This window comes from Salvia hispanica, chromosome 4 (assembly GCF_029641045.1).
Source record: "Salvia hispanica isolate PSC_SH4W2 chromosome 4, Shi_PSC_v1, whole genome shotgun sequence".
Taxonomy (NCBI): domain Eukaryota; kingdom Viridiplantae; phylum Streptophyta; class Magnoliopsida; order Lamiales; family Lamiaceae; genus Salvia; species Salvia hispanica.
Window position 1 is genome coordinate 14,582,599 of NC_142695.1, and position 22,600 is coordinate 14,605,198.

The window sequence follows — 22,600 nt, forward strand, 5'->3', positions numbered from 1 at the left end:
TTTTGTGTTATTTTTAGTATAAATTCTTACATTGGCAACAATAATTTTGTTTTAATCCCCCATAAAAAAACCTTAGAGCTAGGTTTTAAAATTGACTACAAGATAGTGGGTTGGTGGGAGTAGGAGGGGTCTCGAAACCGATTGATAAACATTGTCTTCATTTTATTGCTTGTAGCATTCATTCACATTGAAATTGAAAAGGGTACAATTTTAAGGCTTTGACTCAACATTAATCACAAATTAAAAGCTTCTTACAAATTGAAGTTTAGATCAATACTATCTAGCTTCCTACAAAATGAAGGTTTGACACATGGATATATCAACTAGGCTGACAATTTTTTATACGACACGATAACACGACACGGACACGCACGAAATTAACACGACACGAACACACACGTTGAGGATTTGGGTCATTATAGGATCGACCCAATAAGAACACGAAGATAATGGGTTGGGTTCGGTCGGGTCGTGTTTGGGTCGGGTTTGGGTTACACGTTAAGAAAAAAAATAATTACTTTTTATTAATTAAAAAATTATTAAACTTTAATTTTTAGTTATTTTTGTTGATTAAAAGTATTATACTTTAATTTTAATTAATTAAAAAAATATTATAAATTTTAATTAATTAAAATATATTGTACTTTAATTTTATCAATTAAAAATTATTAATTAATTTTTTTATGAATTTTAAGAAAATATTATGCTTAGATTTTATTAAAAATAATTTTTTTAATTATTTAGTTTTATTTAATTATTATTTTGATTAAGAAAATAATTATTTTAATTTGATAATTTTTTATTTTATCATGTAATATCATGTTTAAATCGTATAATAACATCATGTTTTAGTCGTTATCATGTCGTGTCAAGCTAACTTACTATTCCCTCCGTCCCGGCTAAGATGACACATTGCTTAGCCGGCACGGGGTTTTAGGAGATATTGGTTAAAGTGTTTAATTGAAGAGAAAGAAGGTGGGTGTAAGTATTAAAGTAGAGAGATAAAGAAAGATGAATATTTTAATAGGAGTGAGAAAAAGTGGTTGAGTGTATTAATTGGAGAGCGAAAGTTACCAAAAAAGGAAATGTGTCATCTTATTTGGGACAAACTAAAAAGGAAAACGTGTCATCTTAAGCGGGACGGAGGGAGTATTAATTATCATTAATAGAGAGTTTACTTTTTTTTGGGTACACAATAACACGCACGAACCCGTTGGGTCGGGACACGATAAGAACCCGCTAATTTCGGGTTGGGTTGGGTTGGGTTGGGTCGATAATGGATTGACACGATAACGACCCAACACGCACGATTTGACAGCCCTAATATCAACTATCTATTGATGGATCTAACGATTATTTTTCATGTTGATTTGTAGACACTTTCAAGATGAGAATAATTGGTTTAAAGATTTAAAGATTAGTTGATGCATTTTTTGACACACGATTTAAGGAAATGAAGATGATATTGAGTGAAAAATATAATAAAGTAAAAAAGAGAATCAAGTAGATAAGTGAAAAGAAAATAAAAATTAAATGTATTATTTTTTGTAAAAAAAATGAAATAAGTCAATTACTCCTTCTGTCCCCCATTAGGAATCACACTTTGACCGGACATGGATTTTAAGAAATGTAAAGAAAAGTTGGTTGAAAAAGTTAGTGGAATGTGAGACCCATTTTTTATATTAGTTTTATAATAAAATGTGAGTGTATTGAGTTAGTGGAATGTGAGACCTACTTATTATTTATAGTAAAAATGAAGTGTAACTCTTAACTGGAGACGGACCGAAATGAAAAAGTGTGATTTTTTAATCAGGAACGGAGGGAGTATAACAGAACAATCAAATAGGGAATTGAATACGACTCGACGTGGGACAAAAATAGTAGTATTAAATTGAAGAAAATTATAAATATTTCAACCCTATGTAACATGGGAAATGGTTCTTAATTAATGGCATGTAAAATCGTAAATTTTAGATAAATTTTGATTTGTTTCACATTTTTTCAAATTCAAAGGACAAATCATGAAATTTAAAAATTTCTTAACTCTTCCATGACGATAGGGATCTAAATTTTCACTCCCTTTGTCCTAAGATATTAGACTCGTATCTCACTTTGAAGTGTCCTAACATGTTCGAGCCGTCTATTTATGTTGAAAATTTACTTTATTATCAACTTCACTTATACCACTAAATAACACATCCTAAATTCTTGTGCCAAAAGAAATGAGTTGGGACGAAGAAAATACTTTATTCCGGAAGGAAGTAAAAATGTAGCGCACTTCATATTAATCCAAGTGTACAATTTTTGCTTGCAAATTTCCTACCTAGTTGAAATTGTGTATTAAGTTACTTACTGAAAATCTGAAAGTAAAAATTGTACAATGTTAAAATGAGATTTTACATTACAAAGTGTAAATAAAACGAATTAAAGAACTTAATAACTTTAGATGTTTTATGTTGTTTTCGTATTAATCAATGGCGGTGTCGTTCAGAGACAAGAATCACATTATCTTTTTGGGAAAATCATCGACTGTGATATAAATAAGTTGTAAATTGAATTTCTTGACGACCGAAGAAAGCATAAGGCTACATATCATTTCATATTCCTGTCATTTAAAATTTCAAATTTTGAATTAAAAAAAAAGTAAATTTTGAAAGTAGAAGGCCACTTCACTAAAAAAAGAAAATAAAGTAAAGTTCGGAAATTACTTTAAATTAGATTATTGTAGTCCCCTTAAATCGCTTAATTTTAAAAAAATAAAGTTTAGCATCTGACACATCTTGGGGCAAAGTAGCTCTGATAACATCACATTTCCTTTCTAATAGTTGATGTGCAAATTGTATCCAATAATAACATCACATTGAAATGATATATTACCTCCTTTTTCTAGATTAAACGTACTCGCTCTACTTTGATAGTATTAGAATAAAGAATCTCTCAAACGGCCTTTTTTCTAATGTTGTTGATGCACTTGAGAAATATTACAAAATTGAGATTCTGAGATTAATTGGAATTGATCGAATTATGATAGTGGGAGAATGCATTAAGCTATTAGCTGGGGAGCATGCGATTGCTAGTAAGTACATTATTCAAAATGCATTTTGGTTTGGAATTTGGATGTTAGCTAAAAATACAATAGTCGTCGTGACTAGGTATTTTAGCTGCTTTTCTAATGAATGTACATAGGCATTATTACTTGGTATCTTCAATCTTGGGCTGATTTTGATGAATGTGTATTATGTGTAATTGTGTATATAGGTAAGCCGTAGCTGTGAATTGGTGATATAGCAACTTTAGACGAATGTATGAATTTATGTTATCAAGAAATTGTTTGTAGTGTTTCAATTTTACTGATATTTATCTTATCTAGTAAATGAACTACTATAACGTAGTTACATCGACTAATCATTTTAAGACGCTAGTTAGGATGGACTAGTTAGTTGAACTATCCTAATTTTAGATTGATATCATAATATGGATGAGTTATTCCCCCTTGCAATGATTCCTTTACTTTTGTAGATCTTCTTTTTCATTTTGCAGGCTTTGTCATTTTTGGGGCATTCAATTATATGCTTAGGTAGGGGTCGCCCATCCTAGACAAGTCCCTCCTCTTATAATGACTCCTCAGCCTTTTAGATTTCTTACGTTATTACAGATTACGCTTGAATGTATAGTGCTGGGCTCAGGGCTTATCTTAATTTAGCGTTTAGGTTTTATGATTTAATAAGTCACTTGTGGATTGGGCTATGTATTAGACTTTTGATACATTTTTTTTTGTTTTGCATAGTCTATTAATTTGGCTACCGCAAACAAACACAACTACAGGCACAGCTATTAAGAGAGCTTAAATATAGGTAGTTACACATGAGTTTATTTTAGTATTTCTGTAAGCGTTACATAATTTTAGAATTTAATATATTAATTAGTTATCGAATTTGATGTGTAAATTTACTATTTAAACAATTTTAGAGTATCTAATTGTGTTTATAAGAAAAAGAATTAATTAACTTTCAAATTTGATTCAACTAAAAAATTAATAAAAAAAAACTAAATAGAGTAGAATAGGTTGCCACGAATAAAATCACATAATTACAAAATAAAGGCATTAATTCATCGCATCAATCATCAAGGCCTTCCGCTCAAAGCCCAGTAGAGAAATAGGCCCAGATATGATTTAATAATGAAACGCCGGATGTGTATGTATAAATTAAATTATAGGCCCAATCACTTTGAGTTTGCTCAGACAATTGTAGTACTTATTCATATTTTTCTATTTGAATATGGGAAAAAGAAACTTAATAACAACAAATTGAATAAAGATGTGAAGATAAATATAGTGTCCCGAAATAGATCTTGTACAGAGACAGGAGAAGGCAATAATATCTGGAATTGATGGGGAATGAGAAGCAGTAAGTAAGAAAAACAAGTAACAACCAGAAGCGGTTGTATTGTACCAACTAAATTTATCATCACATCATGATTGAATTATTGATGTGGGCTCCCATCCACTTCACCATTTATTGGTCTGTATATCTTTGATATTGTAATTTCAATTATCTCTACCCATTCTTAATTTCAAAATAATCACAACAAATAGATACTGAAGGTTAATATAAATAACATCATCCCATATTTTAACAATGTACAAGTGACCAAATATACACCGTAAAAACATGATTAAAATAAATTAGTACAACTGTACAAGAGAACCACTCCTCTCCACAACTACTACAGCTTGATTCAATACAATAAATCAAAATCCCAACCTGTAAAATGCCATTCAATGTGCACAGCAACAATCAATGGCCACCAAACTCAATCATGTATACCTTTTTTCTTTTTCTTTTTTGTTTTCTTTAATGTTGTATGGGAAAAAGAAAAAACTGTGTAAAGATCTCTGTACAGCTATCCTTCTCACACCTTAATGCCACCATTGCTGCTCGTAGCCTTCGTGTTTTGGCTAGTATCAAGGAGCGTTTCCAGTGACCGGTTTTTCCTGTTCCGGACCCTGCCTGCCTCCTTTAGTAGCTCAGCCAGCCTCTTCTTCTCATCTTCGACGTCTGGATGTGCTGTCCCGAGCTTTTCCTCCCTCATTCCCACTATAAATTCGAGAATTTCTATTGCATCATCCAACCTGTGTGAAACCAGACATATTCGAGATGAAAACCTAACATAACCGGCTTCTTGCCCCATAAAACTTTATCATAAACGATTCAACCAACTTTCGCAAACCAATTAGTTTTTTAAAATTTCTAGCATTTCATGACTTAATTTCTAGTATGATTAGTATTGAGCTGAGCATATTACCTTCCAACAGCATCATAAGTTCCAGCAAGGTTACTGTACACTCCAAGTGTATCGGGATGGTATGGTCCATATTCTTGTTCTAGAATGCTCCTTGCTTCTTCAAACAATTGAACAGCCTCGTTTATCGCATAGCGCTGCACACAAGCTAAGCCCATCTGGTTCAATGCAATGCCAAAGAAAGCTGATTTCTTCTCCCCACTAGCACGAAGCTTTGTTGTTGCGTTTTTAAATGAGGAGTAAGAATCAGAATAGTTTCCCAGCATATAGTACAGAACTCCCATCTGAGCTTCAATGCCAGCAATTGTGTTCTGCTGACCTGGAGCGTCGTTATACATCTTTAGAGCCTTTTGTAGCAACTTCAGCGCCTGCTCAAGCTCCTCCATCGACTCATAAATGGCTGAGATATCAGTGAGGCCACTAGCAATTTCCTCAGGAACAATCCCAGGGGCGGGCTTTTCATAGATCCGGAGGGCATTCTCACAGTAGGATCTCGAGTCCCTAAACTTCCCTGTCTTGTTATATAAGTCGGCTAGACGAACAAAAACAGAAGCAACGGCCGGATGGTTCTCCCCTTTAGAAGTCTTGAGAGACGTAAGTGCTTTCTGATAAGCAAAAATTGCCTCATCATATCTGTTTAGAGAGAGATAGGTATCCCCAATGCTACAATCAACAGCAGCCACTTCTGATTCCTGTCCATTAGCCACCATAGCCATGCTTGCCAAAACAAGATGCTCGAGAGCAGCTTCATGGTCTCCCTTCGATTCACAGATCATCCCCATCAGCCTCCTGTCTGCAGCCTCCTCAAGAGAAGCAGGTGCTCCGTTCTCTCTATGTATGTCCAGTGCCATTTGACAAAGCCTTTGCGCTTCGTCAAATTGCATTGCTTGAGTGTGGGCTTCAGCTAAATACCGACAAGTCTCACCCACTCTTGGATCATTCTCTCCAAGCACTTCCTTTTGAACTTCCAAACCACTCATGTAACACGAAATTGAATTCTCGAGCTGGCCCAACATAGCATAAGTATCTCCCAACTGCATATAACCAGCAAATTTAGCAAGAGCATGATCTTGCCCTTCCTCAACCACAGGAATCTCAATCGAATGCTCCAATACCGGAATAGCTTCCCCATACTGGCCCAAGCTACAGTGTATGGCTGCGGTTACATGTAAACACATGACCACATCCAAACTTGGCTTCCCTTCAGCACACTTCTCAAACGACTTAGCAGCTCGCTGAGCTAAATCAAGAGCCCTCCGAGCATTATCCCCAGACGACATCAAATCCCTAGCTTGCTTTAGAAGAAACGGCCCAAGATCGGGATTTTCCTCAGTTCCTTTCTGCAGCTTCACACTCCCAGCAGCAGAGTTCCGGTGTTTCTTCAACAAACCACCCGGAGACGTTTTCTTAGAACTCTTCTCACTACTCCTATCAATAGGCGGCTTTGCTGGACTCTTGCTCTTTGGACTTGAACTTGATATTCCAGAAAATTCAGATTCTAACTGCAAGTTAGAAGCTTTGTTTGACTGTGCAGTAGGGGTGACAACATCCACAGATTGAGAATTCTCCACTGAACTACCTTTCTTCGTACCAGAATCGCCATTATACGGCCTCTGCAGCTCTTCATCCTCTTCAATTATCTCCACCTCCCTCATCTCTCCTCCCACAAGATGCCGCAGCTCAGAATCAATCCGTGACTCATCACCATCAGATCCAAAACTATGCCTAGATGGTGATTGATCAGAACTCTGCATCTCACACACATTTTCATAGAGCTGGTCAATGGAGGCCTCAGCCCCCCCTTCTGCATTGTCGCCGCCATCCCCATTGTGTGGAGCTTCTGGGACCTGGCCGGCAGCAGGTGTGTTATTCACAGCTGAATTGTCTTTACAAGAATTAGAATCTCCATCCTCATTCACTATCCCATGATTCCCATCTTCATGAATCTCATCCATCACAATTCCGGGCATTCCAAGCAAATGAAAAATAGAGAAAAATCTCTTGAAACACAATCAGTCACCTCCTGCAAGATTCAGACAGTCCAAGAACTAATTCAGATGAAACAACTCAAGGTGATAAATAGTCAGAAAATACAATCATCAAACTGAAAGAAACAAATAGATCGAAAAACATGAATTCACAACACGTGTACAGTGAATTTCTTGCGAATAAGACAAGTTCCAACAGATCTTAACCGATCAAGTCAAACACCGAAATCAGAATTGAGGAACCATTAACGAGAAAAGCTAAGAACTTGAACAAGCATAAGTACTCCACAGTCAAAGCAGAACTCGTTTAATTTAGTACTCCTACAGCACATGGTAGCATAAAAAATGCCATAAAACTGAAAACAAAATAACAAGAAACAGAGCAAATATTACACCAAAAACATAAAAGACGATGAAGGTCAAACCTTTAGCAGAAACCCATGTCGAGGAATAGAGACTGTACAGAGAAGAAGTGGAAAAATTCTTGTCTTTTTGGTGGGTTTTTCAAGAATGGGTATACTGTGTATATAAAAAATTTCGGCGATGAGAGAGGAGGGACAGGGTCGGCATTAGAAAAGAACAGTAAGGGTAGAAATGGGAAATCGTGGAGAGAAAGTGGCAGAGGTGGAATGCCAGACAAAAGTGGAATGCGTCTTTTCCCCAACTCATATGATCTGCAACTGACGCTTTGCCTTTTTTAATGTTTTGCCTTGCCACGTGGAGTTCTGCGGTTGGTCGGTGGCTCCTTTACTGATATACCCTTACCTGTATGATCGCATGTTAAATTCCAATTTGAAGTCTTATTTGGCAACCTCATCTTTTCATGGGTTAATCCCATCACAACACAATTTTGTACGGTGTCAAGTTATTATGAATTAATGGTGATAGAATAAATAAATGTATTTTCAATTTAGTAATGAATCACTTGGTTATACTAGGAGTACTACTTTCGTAGGGATAGAAGGTGCTTATAATCATTTTTCAAACAGTTAATTGCATAACTTTATTTTAGATACACAAGCAAAAAATAAAATTTACACTCCATAACAAAATGCACGCAAATTGACTAATTACTATGAAGTGCGCTACATTTTTTTAACTCTAATATTCTGCAGTGCCAAATCCCAAATGTACAAAAACTGCCATACATCATATATTGTTTCGCCTTTTTTAAGTACTCCCTCCGTTCCATAGTAATGGGGGCAAAACTTTTTGGCACGGAGATTAAAAAAATTGTGTTAAGTGAGTTAAGTAAAGAGAGAATAAAGTGGAAAATTGAAAAAGGTAGAGAGATGAAGAGAGAAAAAAGTAAGAGAGAGTAAAGTAGGTGTGGAAAAATGTGTTGACTTTTACTGAAAAGGGAAATGACTCTATTACTATGGAACAGACGGAAATGAAAAAACGTCTCTATTACTATGGAACGGAGGGAGTAATTGGTAAAAATAGTTGTGACTAGTACAATGATTCAACTTATAAAGTAATGGAATTATCAAAAGTGATCTAGCATTCCACTTTATGGGGTCCCATTTAACTTGGTATTACAGGTATCATACAGTTGTTATGTCAACTTTTACCCTAAAATGTATTCTTTGTTTTTTGTCGAATTAAAGAAATTTAATGTAAATAGTTAACATTATAGAAGAATATTGGTTCGCAAATTGACAGTCTTGAACCGTCTTTGTTGCATAAAATCAAAGTATGCTGTTAGGTGAGTGAAAATTTGTATAGGAAATTCATTCATGATAAAGTTATGCAGTCACATGATTCAATAAAAATTATTACTAGGAGTAATTAATAAGTTTACAGCTTAATGCTCAAATATTTTTACTATTTAACTGCTTTTTAAGTGAATAAATCTTTTACGGAGTACTACTAAATTACTAGCAAATGAGTTATTTAAATCAAAATTATAACAAGTCATATTTTGATTGTATATTATATTATCACTCGTTAAATTATTAAATTATGGTGTTATTGGTACAGTAACATCAGAATTTATAGTTAAGTGCTTTCAATAATTTTAACAAATTATAATCTACTTATCTACATGCCTATACAACTATACATGGGGCTGCATTTACTATCTTAATGTTTATGCATTTTTAATTGGGTATAAATGTACAATCCCTACATCTCATTAAAGAAATAAAAACCATATAATATGAAAGTTCATAAATATGACTCACAGCTGAAACCACCAGCTAATAAATAATGTTTGTATATGCATGTGAAACTTAAATGCGTTTCAGCCTTTTAAATTATTATATTCAATGAGATTGATCTGAATTAACTAGTTCAACAATAACTTTTGATTTGATAGAATATGTACAGATCTTTTTCAATTGTTAGAATCTGATTATATTTATTAATAACTCAATTCAATCTAACATATATAGTAATACAAAAACATATTTTTATCTCTATATCATAGTCCAACTCAACCAAAATTTTCTTTATAAGTTTTGTATTACAACAAAGAGTAATTGAACAAAATCACGTATATACTATGGCTAAATCACTTATTATATAACAGAATTTTTTTTATGAAGACAATCAAACATGGAAATCATGTATATTAAGCCATCATATTCTTTTCTAGTTATATACTCCCTCTGTCCCATTAAAAATGCACCGTTTTCCTTTTTTGGTTGTCCCATTAAAAATGAAACGTTTCCTAAAATAGAAACAACTCTATCTCTACTTTTTTATCTCTCTTACTTTACTCTCTCTTCATTAACTCACAAAACAACACCACATAAAATCTCGTGCCGATTCTCAAATGTTGCATTTTAAGTGGGACGGAGGGAGTATTTTAGAGATCACATACCGGTCATCAAAAGGATGAAATGATTAAGATATAATTATTGACTTATTGTTAACTAGTTCATCTAGGCTGAACTAGTTGGGAAACCTGTATAATTATGTTACTCTATGCGCATAATTTAATAAAAAGTTAGGTCATATTTAATTTGGCAATGTAGGGTCTGCAATACTATACATTATAACGAATGACGCATTACGTAACACACCTTCAAAATGACGCATAGCAACTTTTCGAGAAAAAAAAATCCTACTACTAATAATAAATACTCCCTTCGTTTCGCCAAAGTTGAGGCGGAACTTTTGGGCACGGAGTTTTAGAAATGAATGTTGGGTGTGTTAAATAAATAGATAAGAGTGAACTACATAGATGGTACCTGATCTTTCACTTTCGCACGTAAATGGTACCTGATCTTTATTTTATATCGTTTTCGGTACCTATAAATCACATTTTTGGTATCTGATGCAATTTTCTTCCCACAATGCCCTTTAAACAAATATATTTTCTCATTTATGTCATAGAAGGTATTTTGGACATACAAAAATTAGTACCAAAAATGATATTATAATATCTTCTCTCATTCTCCTATTCTTTATACTATTATTATTAATCAATATTAATATTATTATTTTGATGTTATAAATTAATAATTAATTCATTTTTAATATCGTTCAAATATACTTAAATTTAATTATAATTATAATTCTATTTAATTATTATAATAATATTATTTTTATAATACTAAAAGTCGATGGTAATTAATAAATAATTGTAGTATAATTATATAAATTATAATCACATAATATTATGCTATAATTATTATTAAAAATATTGTTTTTATTATTAGTATTATTTTACATTAAATTAGCAACTAATCAATATAGCCTTAATGAAAATTTAACATTGTGAATTTTATTCATAATGATATAAAAAGTTGAATATTTTTAGTTAGGTGTTTCAACCTTAAAATGAGTATAAAATAATTTAATAAAAAATATTCAATTGATTTAATTAATTTAAATAATTAATTTATTAGGTATTTTATTTTTTTATTTATATTATGAATGCAATTAGATGTATGTATAAAACACTAAAAAGAAAGAAGAAAAAGAAGAAAAAAAAAGAAGGAAGAAGAAACATAAACTAAGATGTAGTATGTATAAAAAACTAAAAAGAAAGAAGAAAATGAAGAAAAAATGAAAAGAAGAAAAAGAGAAATAAGAAAGGAAGAAAAAATAATCACATATTTAGTACTATTTAATTGAAATTTCCAAAAATATCCTCCATGAAAAAGAATCACATATTTGGTACCTAGGGTTATTTTTGTCACTGTGTACCAAAAACGATATAAAATAAAGATCAGGTACCATTTACGTGCAAAAATGAAATATCAGGTACCATTTATGTAGTTCACTCAATAGATAAAAAAGTAAGAGAGGAAAATGTAGAGAGAATAAAGTATAAAGTGAATAAAGTAGAGAGAATAAAGTAAGAGAGAGTAAAGTAAGAGAGAGAAAAAGTTACCAAATATGGAAATGACTCAACTATGAAGAAACTTCCCGAAATAGTAAAATGACTCAACTATGGCGAAACTGAAGGAGTACTCAATATAGATAAATAAATGAGTCTAGCAAATTGCAGCATACTTCTCCATCCATCACGAACAATTTAGTACTACTATAAAAGATAAATAATAAAATATGATAAAAACACACGTTACAAAATGATGATTAATCTATATAATCAAGCTGCTCTTAATAATGTTGTAGTAATTGATTACGTCATGGATTATTACTATGCATGATATTTTTTTTCAGTTATTAACATCAAATTGGTATTTATTCAGTGATGGCAAAACGTCCATTATTCGAAATATCTACTCTTATCACAAGATTCACAATAAACGTCCATTAAAATAAAGTATCAGCTTTCGATCACAATCCTTATAAATTTTGAATAACATTTATAAATATGACACTGGTGCGTTATATTGCTAACTATTTATGTTGTCAACTCTGTTAACTCATTAATACAGTGTATTAAAAATGTCAATACATAATAATATCAACCCATTATATTGAAGTTCAATAAAATTATGGGTTAACATTTTTAATACACTTGATAAGTTAGCAATTTAGCAACATGAGAAAATAAATTAGCAATTGATCAGATATTAAAATTTGATAATATTGTGGACTACCATATTTATTCAAATGTAAGAGTATGGTGGAAAGAAGATGACGAGGAAAACGTTTTTTTTTTCATGAGTGTGAATTGTGAATGAGTTCATATATATATATATATATATATATATATATATATATATATATATATATATATATATGGTCTTGTTAGGTTGAGATTATTTAGCTAAATTGAGAAATGAGATGTAATATGGGCCACTAATCCACAAGCTAAACAAAATGTCAACAAATACAACATTATGTCAACAAGGGGGTAAAATTGTAATTTCTTTAATAAAAAAAGCGTGAAACATCCAAACTGATTTCAAACCAATTTCTAAAATTTCTCTAAAATCTCTCTTCCAAAATCTTCAAATCTTCATCTGCAAAATCTCGCTGATCTTCAAAATTCAAAACGTAAGCATTCAAAATCTCGCTGATCTAAATGACGAATGAAGAGGAAAATCTGAAAGACGGATTGGTAGGAAGAGAGGCGGTAGACGCCGCTGGAGGCTTCTCGGAGGAGGATTGGTCGCTCGTTGATGAAGATCGGGAGGGTTTCGGTGGTGGAGGAGAGGAGGAAGGTGAGTGTGTACACGAAGAGACCTAATCGCTTCTCGATCCCCGATTTGTCTAATCCGATGTTGATGTAGATCGTGCCGAGCACAATTCCGACTCCTATGGCTTGCAATGTGTTGCTGACGAGCAATTGCTTCGTTCTGTAAATCAATTTCCAGAATCGGAAGGATAGGAGTGTGATTTCGTGGATTCTCGACCTTCCAAATCTGATTTTGTGTTCAATTGGAGGAGGAGAGATGGATTCGATTGATTTTTCCGGCTACTGCTCCGGCTGTTCCAGTGGTTGGAGGTCGGTGAGGATTTCCATGGCAAATTTGAGGGGATCGAGCTAGGGGGGGGGAGGGGGGACGGTGAAGCCGTTGGAGAGGAGGAAGGCTTCGAGGGAGGAGTTGTCGCCGTGGTGGATCACGAAGCAGCAGCAGCCGCCGCAGGGCGTGCCGCCGGAGCTCTTCTCCGTGCTGCAGTAGGTGAAGAGAGCGTTTGTGCCGTTTTGGAGCCACCAGCAGCGCAAGGGGGCGGCAGAGGTGGTGGAGCTCGATCGGATTCTCCAGGTGTTTGATGAATTGATTCAGAAGGTGTGTGCGTTTATGCATGTGAAAGTTTAGAGTGAATTGTCTCTCTAATCTAATTATTAAGATTCGATCTTTTTCCAGAATAAAATGTTCTTTTTTCTTGTTTATAGTGATGGTTGAATGTGTTCTGTTTTTCTAGCAAATGTTTCCTTTCTTTTCAATGAGGGATTTTTTTTAGTGGATTGTTTTTCTTATTCTTGAGCTGAAATTGTTCTTGATGGAGTTGCTGTCTTACTTAATTCTGCTGATTTTTTATTGGTCTTGATATCTTACCATATCTAATCTCCCTCTCTGTTTGCCTCTTGAGCTAAGATTTCCATAGCTTCTTGGTTCCTGAAAGAAACATATTGATCTATTTGAGAGAAAGAGTGAGAGAGAGAGAGGAAAACATCTTGATCTTGTAAGGAATAGAGTGAGAAGCAGCACTCTCAATATTGATGATGACGATGATGATGTGCAGAGCCATAAAATAGTAGTTATCTTTTAATTACAAGAATTGTTTTAGTTGTTGACACTATATACAAGATGTTGACAAGATGTTGACATTTCGCCTTCCGATATGGAAGGCGAAATGGAAGGCTTCTCGATCGACGCTGTCGAGTTCCACGATTTCTTAGGCGTCATTCTGCTCGATAGCATTGATTTCAACGATCTCTTCCTCGGAATCGAAGACGGCGACGTTTTGCCCGATCTCGAGATGGATGCCAAGAGCTCCTCGCCGACAGCATTGATTTCTACTCTTTGTTGGATTTTGTAGTGAGATCTGCAATTTTACTCATTTTTCCTGAATTGGAATTTGTAGATCTAAAAATTGGAACAATAAGATTTGTGAGATATTGAATCCTCGTGTCGAAATTGTTAAATTTTTTAATTGACTAATAGATTTTGTGTATGTTGGTGGAAGCTCTACGATGTTTCTGAAAGTAAGTAATATGTCAGCTACACTTTCAAGTCATGTCAACTACACGTAAAAGTCATGTCAACAATTATATGTCATGTCAACTACACTTTCAAGCCATGTCAACTACACTACAAGCTATGTCAACAATAATTATAAGCCATGTCAACTACACTTTCAAACCATGTCAACTACACGTACAAGTCATGTCAACTACACGTACAAGCCATATCATATCAACTGCACACACATATAATGTCAACTATGTGTACAATCCATGTCAACTACACATCAAATGTCAACAACTATGTAGTTGACATCAAATGTCAACAACTGTGTAGTTGACATAAAAAAAAAAATTAAAATTGAAAAAAAATTTAATTTTTTTTTTTCAAAAAAAAAGTAAAAAAAATTCAAAAAAAACCCATGTCAACTACACGTACAAGTCATGTCAACTACATGCACAAGCCATGTCAACAATTATAAGTAATGTCAACTGCACTTTCAAGCCATGTCAACTACATGTACAAGCCATGTCACGAAATTATAAGTCATGTCAACTACACTTTCAAGCCATGTCAACTACACTTTCAAGCCATGTCAACTACATGTCAATTGATATGTGAATTATAAGTGTTATTTTTTAGTTGTTGACATTTTAATACGAGTTATTGACATTCGATATTCTCGGTATTGATATGTGAATTATAAGTATTATTTTTTAGTTGTTGACATTTTAATACGAGTTGTTGACATTCGATATTCCGCCATTTTAGAAATGAAATGACGATAATACCCCTAGTTGGCATAATCATGTCAACTATACACGTATAATGTCAACTATAAGTTGTTGACAGTAGTTGACATAGATTATATAGGTAGTTGACATGCATAGTTGATATTAAAAAGGGGAGATAACTAAATCTTAGCAACTAATTTTCAAATGAGAAATATTACCAAACAATCAGAGTGCAAAATATTTCATGCTTTAATTTGGAGAAATAAAAGAGAGAGACACGTAACATTTGCCTCAAAAGCAGAATTCTTTACGTATTTTCCGTTCCTTTCATACTTGATAAATCATCCAACAACAATAAAAAAATTGTACATTTAACATTTCTTCAATATCGAAAATATCAAATGTCAATAACTAACAAATAACACTTATAATTGACATATCAATACCGAAAATATCGAATGTCAACAACTCGTATTAAAATGTCAACAACTAAAAAATAACACTTACAATTGACATATCAATACCGAGAATATCGAATGTCAACAACTAAAAAATAACACTTATAATTCACATATCAATAGTCAAAATATCAAATAAACTAAAACAAAGTTGAGATATCACAGTTAACATGCAAGAAAAAGCAATAAAACTGCCAGACATCCAATTCAATCATCAAATAAAAGTTCAATCATCAAATTGGTCAATCATCTGCGTCGGACTCACTACCAGAGGAACTCCCTGAATCAGAATCTGTAAAAAACAAGCTCAAACGAATGAACATCTGTTTCTGTTTCCGTTTTCCATACTTTCACCCCCAACACAATGTAGAAACACAAGAAGAATCAGTATCAATACCACTCGAGGATGACGAATCGCTGCTTGAGCTGCCAGAACTGCTTGAGCTACTGCTGCCATTGCCTCTACCATCATTCTCCTGTCCAACAACACCATCATTCTCCTGCCCAACAACACCTTCTTTCACAAACTCAATCTCCACAACAACAGGGAAACTCGTTGCTGGCATATCGTCATCAATATCTACATCTTCTTCATCATTTTGTTTCATCATCTTGCCACAATCATCATTCTTGTCGCTCAATGTGCCCTACACAACATTACCAACAACATGAATAAACAGTGAAAACACCAAAAAAAAGACAAAAATCTTGATGCAAATTTAACTTACCACATCAGCATCAGTAACAGGACTGGAGGGAATAGAAACTCCAGCAGCTGGATTGTTGTTCATCATCAACGCTTGCCGCTTTGTCTTGCTCACCATCTTCTTCGAATTGGTCACAAACCGATCAAGTTCCCACAACGTTTCCGTATCAAGAGCCTCAATATCAAGCTCAATTTCATTGACATCCTGTGCCAAATGCTCATCCCTCTTCCTGATTATCTGTACAAGTTGAGGCATCTTCTCTTGGGGTAAATTCTGCAACCCAAATCCAAGTTTTGTTGACATCCAATTCCTGATAATACTTCCAATTCTATAAACAAATCAACAATTAAGCTTGCAAAAAGTTCAAATCCTATAACAAAAGCAAATATTGGAAAATCAATCTCTCAAATGAGTTCACATCTAATACAATTGAATCAACTACTGCAAAAATATGGTAATATGGTTGCAACAGAAGCAAAAATCTCATAAAAATGTTGATAGCAAAAACACAAGTTAATAGCAACTCATCAAATCATGATCAAGGAAAAACAACTACTTAGTCTACAGTCATCACAGCAAGCACTACAAGGCAAAAAAAAAACAGAGACGTATCAAAATGCCTCTATTTTACAGAAATCAGTAAAACATGAAAAGAAAATAGATGAATTTGAATTAAAACATGGTACAACCACAACAAAAATGCTTGTTTCAAATAAATAAAAATGGAAAAGAGAACAAAGAAATTCACCTAAACCTGATCTACTTTCACCAAATAACTACACAGTGTTAGCTCAAACAATCAAAACATGAAAAGAAAATAGAATTAGCCAGAAAAGTAGAAACAGAGTATGAGAGATGCGGTGAAATGAGAAAAAAAATTGAAGTGCATCTCACCCTATCAAACGATTTACTCCCAAATTTAAACAGACATGCAGAGTGAGCTTTCGGGTTCCTGTTTTTGTGAAATACTCCCAAAGTTCACCATCTCCGATCAGCATTTCACCTTCTCCGATCACCTATATGTAGTTGACATTATAGGTGCGTAGTTGACATTAAAATTGAGGATCTAACTCTTAGCAACTAATTCCCAATTAGGAAATATCACCAAACACCTAGAGTGCATTATGATTAAGCTTGATTCCTCACTCCAACACAATTGATAATCTAAACCTAAAACTTTCAGTTCCATAAACGAATTAATAATCAAGCTTGCAAAAAGTTCAAATTTTATAACAAAAGCAAATTTTGATGAATCAATCTTTGAAATCAGTTCATCCAATTCCATAATCTGGCGGTGGTATTGAATTTGTCTCATCTTTAATTGTTGAATCTGCAGCTGCAAAATCTTCAAATCAAATTCGTTGGATTCATTGAAAAGCAGCAGCTAATAAGATGTCATCATCACTCCTGTCAGCAAATCCAGCACTAAATTCCGGTAGATCGTCGACGAGGAGACGGAACAAGAAGAAAATCCATAGCCGCGATATAGCAGAAAATAACGATCAGCACCAAAACTCACCAATCAAATGGAAATCGGAGACGCAGCAGCAAATCTACTCGTCGAAGCTCCTCCAAGCGCTCGCCAAGTCCGGAACGGCGACGGCTCGCTCCTCAGATTCGCGCTCGTGATTCCGGCGAGCTGCCTGAACACGAAGCTGAATTCGCCGTCCGCGTTAATTGATTGATTATTAGATTTCGACTTCGTCAGCTTGTCTGCCGTCACTTTAGGCGACGGCGTCCGGCTCCCTGCTGTGGCAGCTCTTCCGGCGGAGACATGATCGAGTTGCCACCACCTCGTCGCCGTCATATCAGAGCAATCGCAGGCGCAGGCGGCGCTCAAACATGCGCTACATGATCGCTGCAAGCTCAATTCACAGCTGCCATAGCCTCTGTTGTTTCACCACTCCGTTTCACCCTACGTTTCGAGACGGAAATCGCACACCGGCGCATCCGCGCCGCGTCACCCCCACGGCGGGCATAAGCTCTTCTTCAGCACTCCCCAATTGATGCCTCGCCGCTCAATTGCAGTCGAGATTGAGAGGTTTTCTTCTCTGTTTTGGGGATTTTCAGGTCGAAACCCAATTTTTCTCTCCCAACAATGCGTCCAGATGTAAGGAATCAACATTTACCATTCTACCCTTTCATATTAAATTAATCTAAAAATATTTATTGTGTGGCAAAATCTGGACCACTCATTTAATAAAAATGAGTGGCTGATATTGCATCTCATTTCTCAATTAGCCTAAATAATCTCAATTGATCACAATCCTATATATATATATATATATATATATATAGAGGAGTGATCAAGGTCTAACTAATTTTAAGTGTATAACTAGAGAATAAATCTCAACCATACAATATGTCAATCCAAAGGCTAAAAATGTAGGCAACAAACCTTTCATATTTAATTAACAAATATAGAATAAGGGCATTATTGGAAATCAAATTTTATGGTGGAATCATTCAATCTCATCCAGAATTGCTCACGCAAAATCAAACTCGGCGACACCCTCCTTCGCTCCGCCACCGCTCGCAGCACCGGCAGACCTCCATGCCCGTGCCTTCGCCTCCTCATGTTCCTCTTCCGCCTCCTGCAACTTCATATCCCTCTCATCCATCACCGCCAGCCACTAAGAGGTCTCCGACGCCGTCGATGTGGAGCGGCATCGTAACAACAGTAGAACTCCTCTTTTCCTAGAGAAATTCCATCGCGTCAACAAGACGTAGCAAGACTAATGTTGATTTGTTGCAATCTTCATCGTTCATTGCAATCTCCATTGTTAATTGCAAAATCTTCATTGCAAGAGCTGATTTCTCCATCTCACTTGTGGATTTCGCCATCTACTATATCTGTATATCATCTCAAAAGATGATTTCTCCATCGTCAATTGTCGATTTCAGGATCTACTAATTCAATATTTCATCACAAGAGTTGAATTCACCATCTCATGAATTGAATTATGAGATGATCGAAGATGGTGCACTTTAAGATAAAATTAGTTCACTTTACTTCATTAAAATAACAAACATCATATTTAATTCACTATAAACAACATTTCACTATAAATATTAAATGCATTACTATATGCTCAATATACTTCATAGAAATGAAAAAATATTAGATTATAAGACATGCATAATTTACTTCACTATATGCACAACATACATCACTATATACTCATTATACATTATAAAGCATGCATAATATACATCACTATAAGCACAATATACATACATCACTTAATATGTGTTCTTTTTATTGCTTACAAGCCCAACATTATAATTGATATGCTTTATAGTGAAGTAAATATTGATTATAGTGTACTGTTTTCCATATCAATAAGTATATTGAGAGTACAATGACGTATATTGTGCATATAGTGAAGTATATTCTGCATGCTTAGAGTGAAGTATACTCTAAACATGTAATACTTCATTCTAAGCACATTTTACTTCACTGAAATTATAAAATACTGCACTATAAGCATGCATCACAAAAACTCCACTCTAACCATGAAATACTTCACTCTATGCACGTTTTACTTCACTGAAATGAAAAAACAGTGCACTATAAGCATGGATCAAAAACACTTCACTCTAAATACGTGTATACTTCACTGAGATGAAAAAACAGTGCACTATAAGCATGCATCACAAACACTTCACTCTAATCATGAAATACTTCACTCTAAGCACGTTGTACTCCACTAAAATGAAAAAAACAGAGCACTGTAAACATGCATCACAAACACCTCACTCTAACCATGGAATACTTCACTCTAAGTACGTTTTACTTCACTAAAATGAAAACAGAGCAATATAGCTTACAAGTCTTTAGTTCACTTATTACATGTTTTGGTTCATTTATAGTGAATATATACTTGCCGTGAAGTTGGAATATTATACATTGTAGTAATCTAATGTAGAGTGATGTAAAACTGCTCTATAGTTACAAACACGATCCTTAAAAAAATTTTGGTAAACATTTGAATATGCTCTATAGGAAAGTAAATATGTTTTATAGTGAAGTAAATATTGATTATAGTGAACTGTTTTCCATATCACTGAAGTATATTGTGTATATAATGAAGTATATTATGCATATAGTGAAGTAAATAGGTACAACAGTGAAGTAAATAGTGAACAAGATATTAAAAGTAAAATAAGAACTGGCTATTGAATTTAAATGAAGTTTTCTACAATATTTCATGAACGTATGAAGTTTACATTTATTTTTTCCACATCTATATCCATGTTTTTCCCACATTCTTCATAATGCTTTGATGTTGCCAAGTTCTTCAATGACTCATGGTTGTTTCCGACAACATTAATGAGCTGCAATACTTCACTCTTAGTCTTTGGAGTATTCCCTTGCTTCTTGTAAATAATCCACATTTCCAATCTTGTTCCCACCTACCATAATAACATTCCATATGTCTCATCAAAAAAATTTCATAATCTTCTACATTTGATTTTGTTCTCCATGGCATTTTTAGCCTTTTTATGTTCACATCCTTTATTAATTTGCATTGCATGTGATAACTCATTTTTGTCAAATAATGATAAAAATACATTCTCTGCAATGCATTATCATGAATATCAGAGGTAGTTCACTATAAAGAGTATTCTAGTTCATTGTAAACCTAATCACATGCATAACAAACACTTCACTCTAACCATATAATACTTCACTTTAAGAGCATATTACTTCACTGAGATGAAAAAACAGATCACTAATAATATGCATCACAAACACTTCACTATAACCATGAAATAATTCACTCTAAGTACATTTTACTTCACTAAAATGATAAAACTGATCACTAATAACATGCATCACAAAACCTTCACTCGAACCATGAAATACTCCACTATGCGCATGTTTTACTTCCCAGAAATGAAAAAACAGTGCACTATAAGCATGGATCACAAACACTTCACTTTAACCATGGAATACTTCACTTTAAGCACATTTTACTTCACTAAGTTGAAAAAACAGATCACTCAATGACGGACCCAGGTGGGGTCGAGTGGGGTCGACCGACCCCACCGTCGTCCGCCGAGTGCTACCGGAAACTCCATTGATGGACCTCCGAGATCCGGCGCAACTCCACCTTCGACCCCACAGAGCTCCGTCTTAACCTCAAGCGGAGGATCTCCACTGCAATTCTTCACCCTTTAATTAGGTATTTGGGGACATAGAAAATGACAATGAAAAGAATAGAAAAGAGAAATAGAGTTCGGACGGAGAGTTCAAACGAATTACAAGGAAGAAGACGTTTTAATTCTAAATTTGAAATTTGTACTTCAGCAATTAGCTAGGTTAATGAAATGGGCCAAATAATCGGGCCTACTATTCAAATTAGTCGGCTCCTTTATCTAAAATATGATGGGAAGAATTACTTAGCTAAGATAGATAGATTAATTAAAGATAACTATATTATTTTATTTTTATTTAAGTCGTTGATTTATTTTCTAATTATTGATAAACATCAAAGTGATTATATTAAAAAAAGTTAAATAATTTTTAAAAATATTTAAGTTAGAAAATAAATTAGAATAGTACTGTATTTAAATTATAAATAATTTTTGTAAATAATTATTTAAATAGCTTATTATTATATCAATTGTATTCGACCCCACGAGTTTCAACTCCTGGGTCCGTTATTGAGATCACTAATAATATGAATCACAAACACTTCACTCTAACCATGAAATACTTCACTCTAAGCACATTTTACTTCACTGAGATGAAAAAACAGATCACTAATAACATGGATCACAAACACTTCACTATAACCATGAAATACTTCACTTTAAGCACATTTTACTTCACCGAGTTAAAAAAACAGATCACTAATAACATGCATCACAAACACTTCACTCTAACCATGAAATACTTCACTCTAAGCACGTTTTACTTCACTAAAATGAAAAAACAGTGCACTATAAGCATGGATCACAATCACTTCTCTTTAACCATGGAATACTTCACTTTAAGCACATTTTATTTCACTGGGTTGAAAAAACAGATCACTAATAACATGCATCACAAACACTTCACTCTAAGCATGGAATACTTCACTCTAAACATGTTTTGACTTCACTGAGATCACAAACACTTCACTCTAACCATGTAATACTTCACTTTAAGCACATTTTACTTCACTTAGATGAAAAAACAAATCACTAATAACATGGATCACAAACACTTCACTCTAACCATGAAATACTTCACTCTAAGCACTTTTTACTTCACTGAGATGAAAAAATAGATTACTAATAACATGCATCACAAACACTTCACTCTAACCATGAAATACTTCACTCTAAGCACATTTTACTTCA

At 34.0% G+C, this 22,600-nt stretch overlaps 1 protein-coding gene across 1 annotated transcript; it reads right to left on the minus strand.

Moving 5' to 3' along the window:
- Positions 1-4,596: 4,596 nt before the first annotated feature.
- On the minus strand, positions 4,597-7,893 carry LOC125197130 (protein KINESIN LIGHT CHAIN-RELATED 3-like). The gene is made up of 3 exons (XM_089057085.1): positions 7,718-7,893; positions 5,308-7,327; positions 4,597-5,134 (listed from the first exon to the last, which is right to left on the minus strand). The coding sequence occupies exons 2-3, from the start codon at positions 7,272-7,274 to the stop codon at positions 4,915-4,917; spliced, it is 2,187 nt and encodes a 728-aa protein (XP_088913211.1). The 5' UTR covers positions 7,275-7,327; positions 7,718-7,893; the 3' UTR covers positions 4,597-4,914.
- Between the last annotated feature and the right edge of the window lie 14,707 nt (positions 7,894-22,600).

Bases quoted from the DNA above. Each gene is read 5' to 3' on its own strand.
- LOC125197130 (XM_089057085.1), bottom strand. From the start codon at position 7,274: ATGCCCGGAATTGTGATGGATGAGATTCATGAAGATGGGAATCATGGG. The intron at 5,135-5,307 runs GTAATATGCTCA...GGTTTCACACAG, and splicing joins ACTTATGATGCTGTTGGAAG to GTTGGATGATGCAATAGAAA.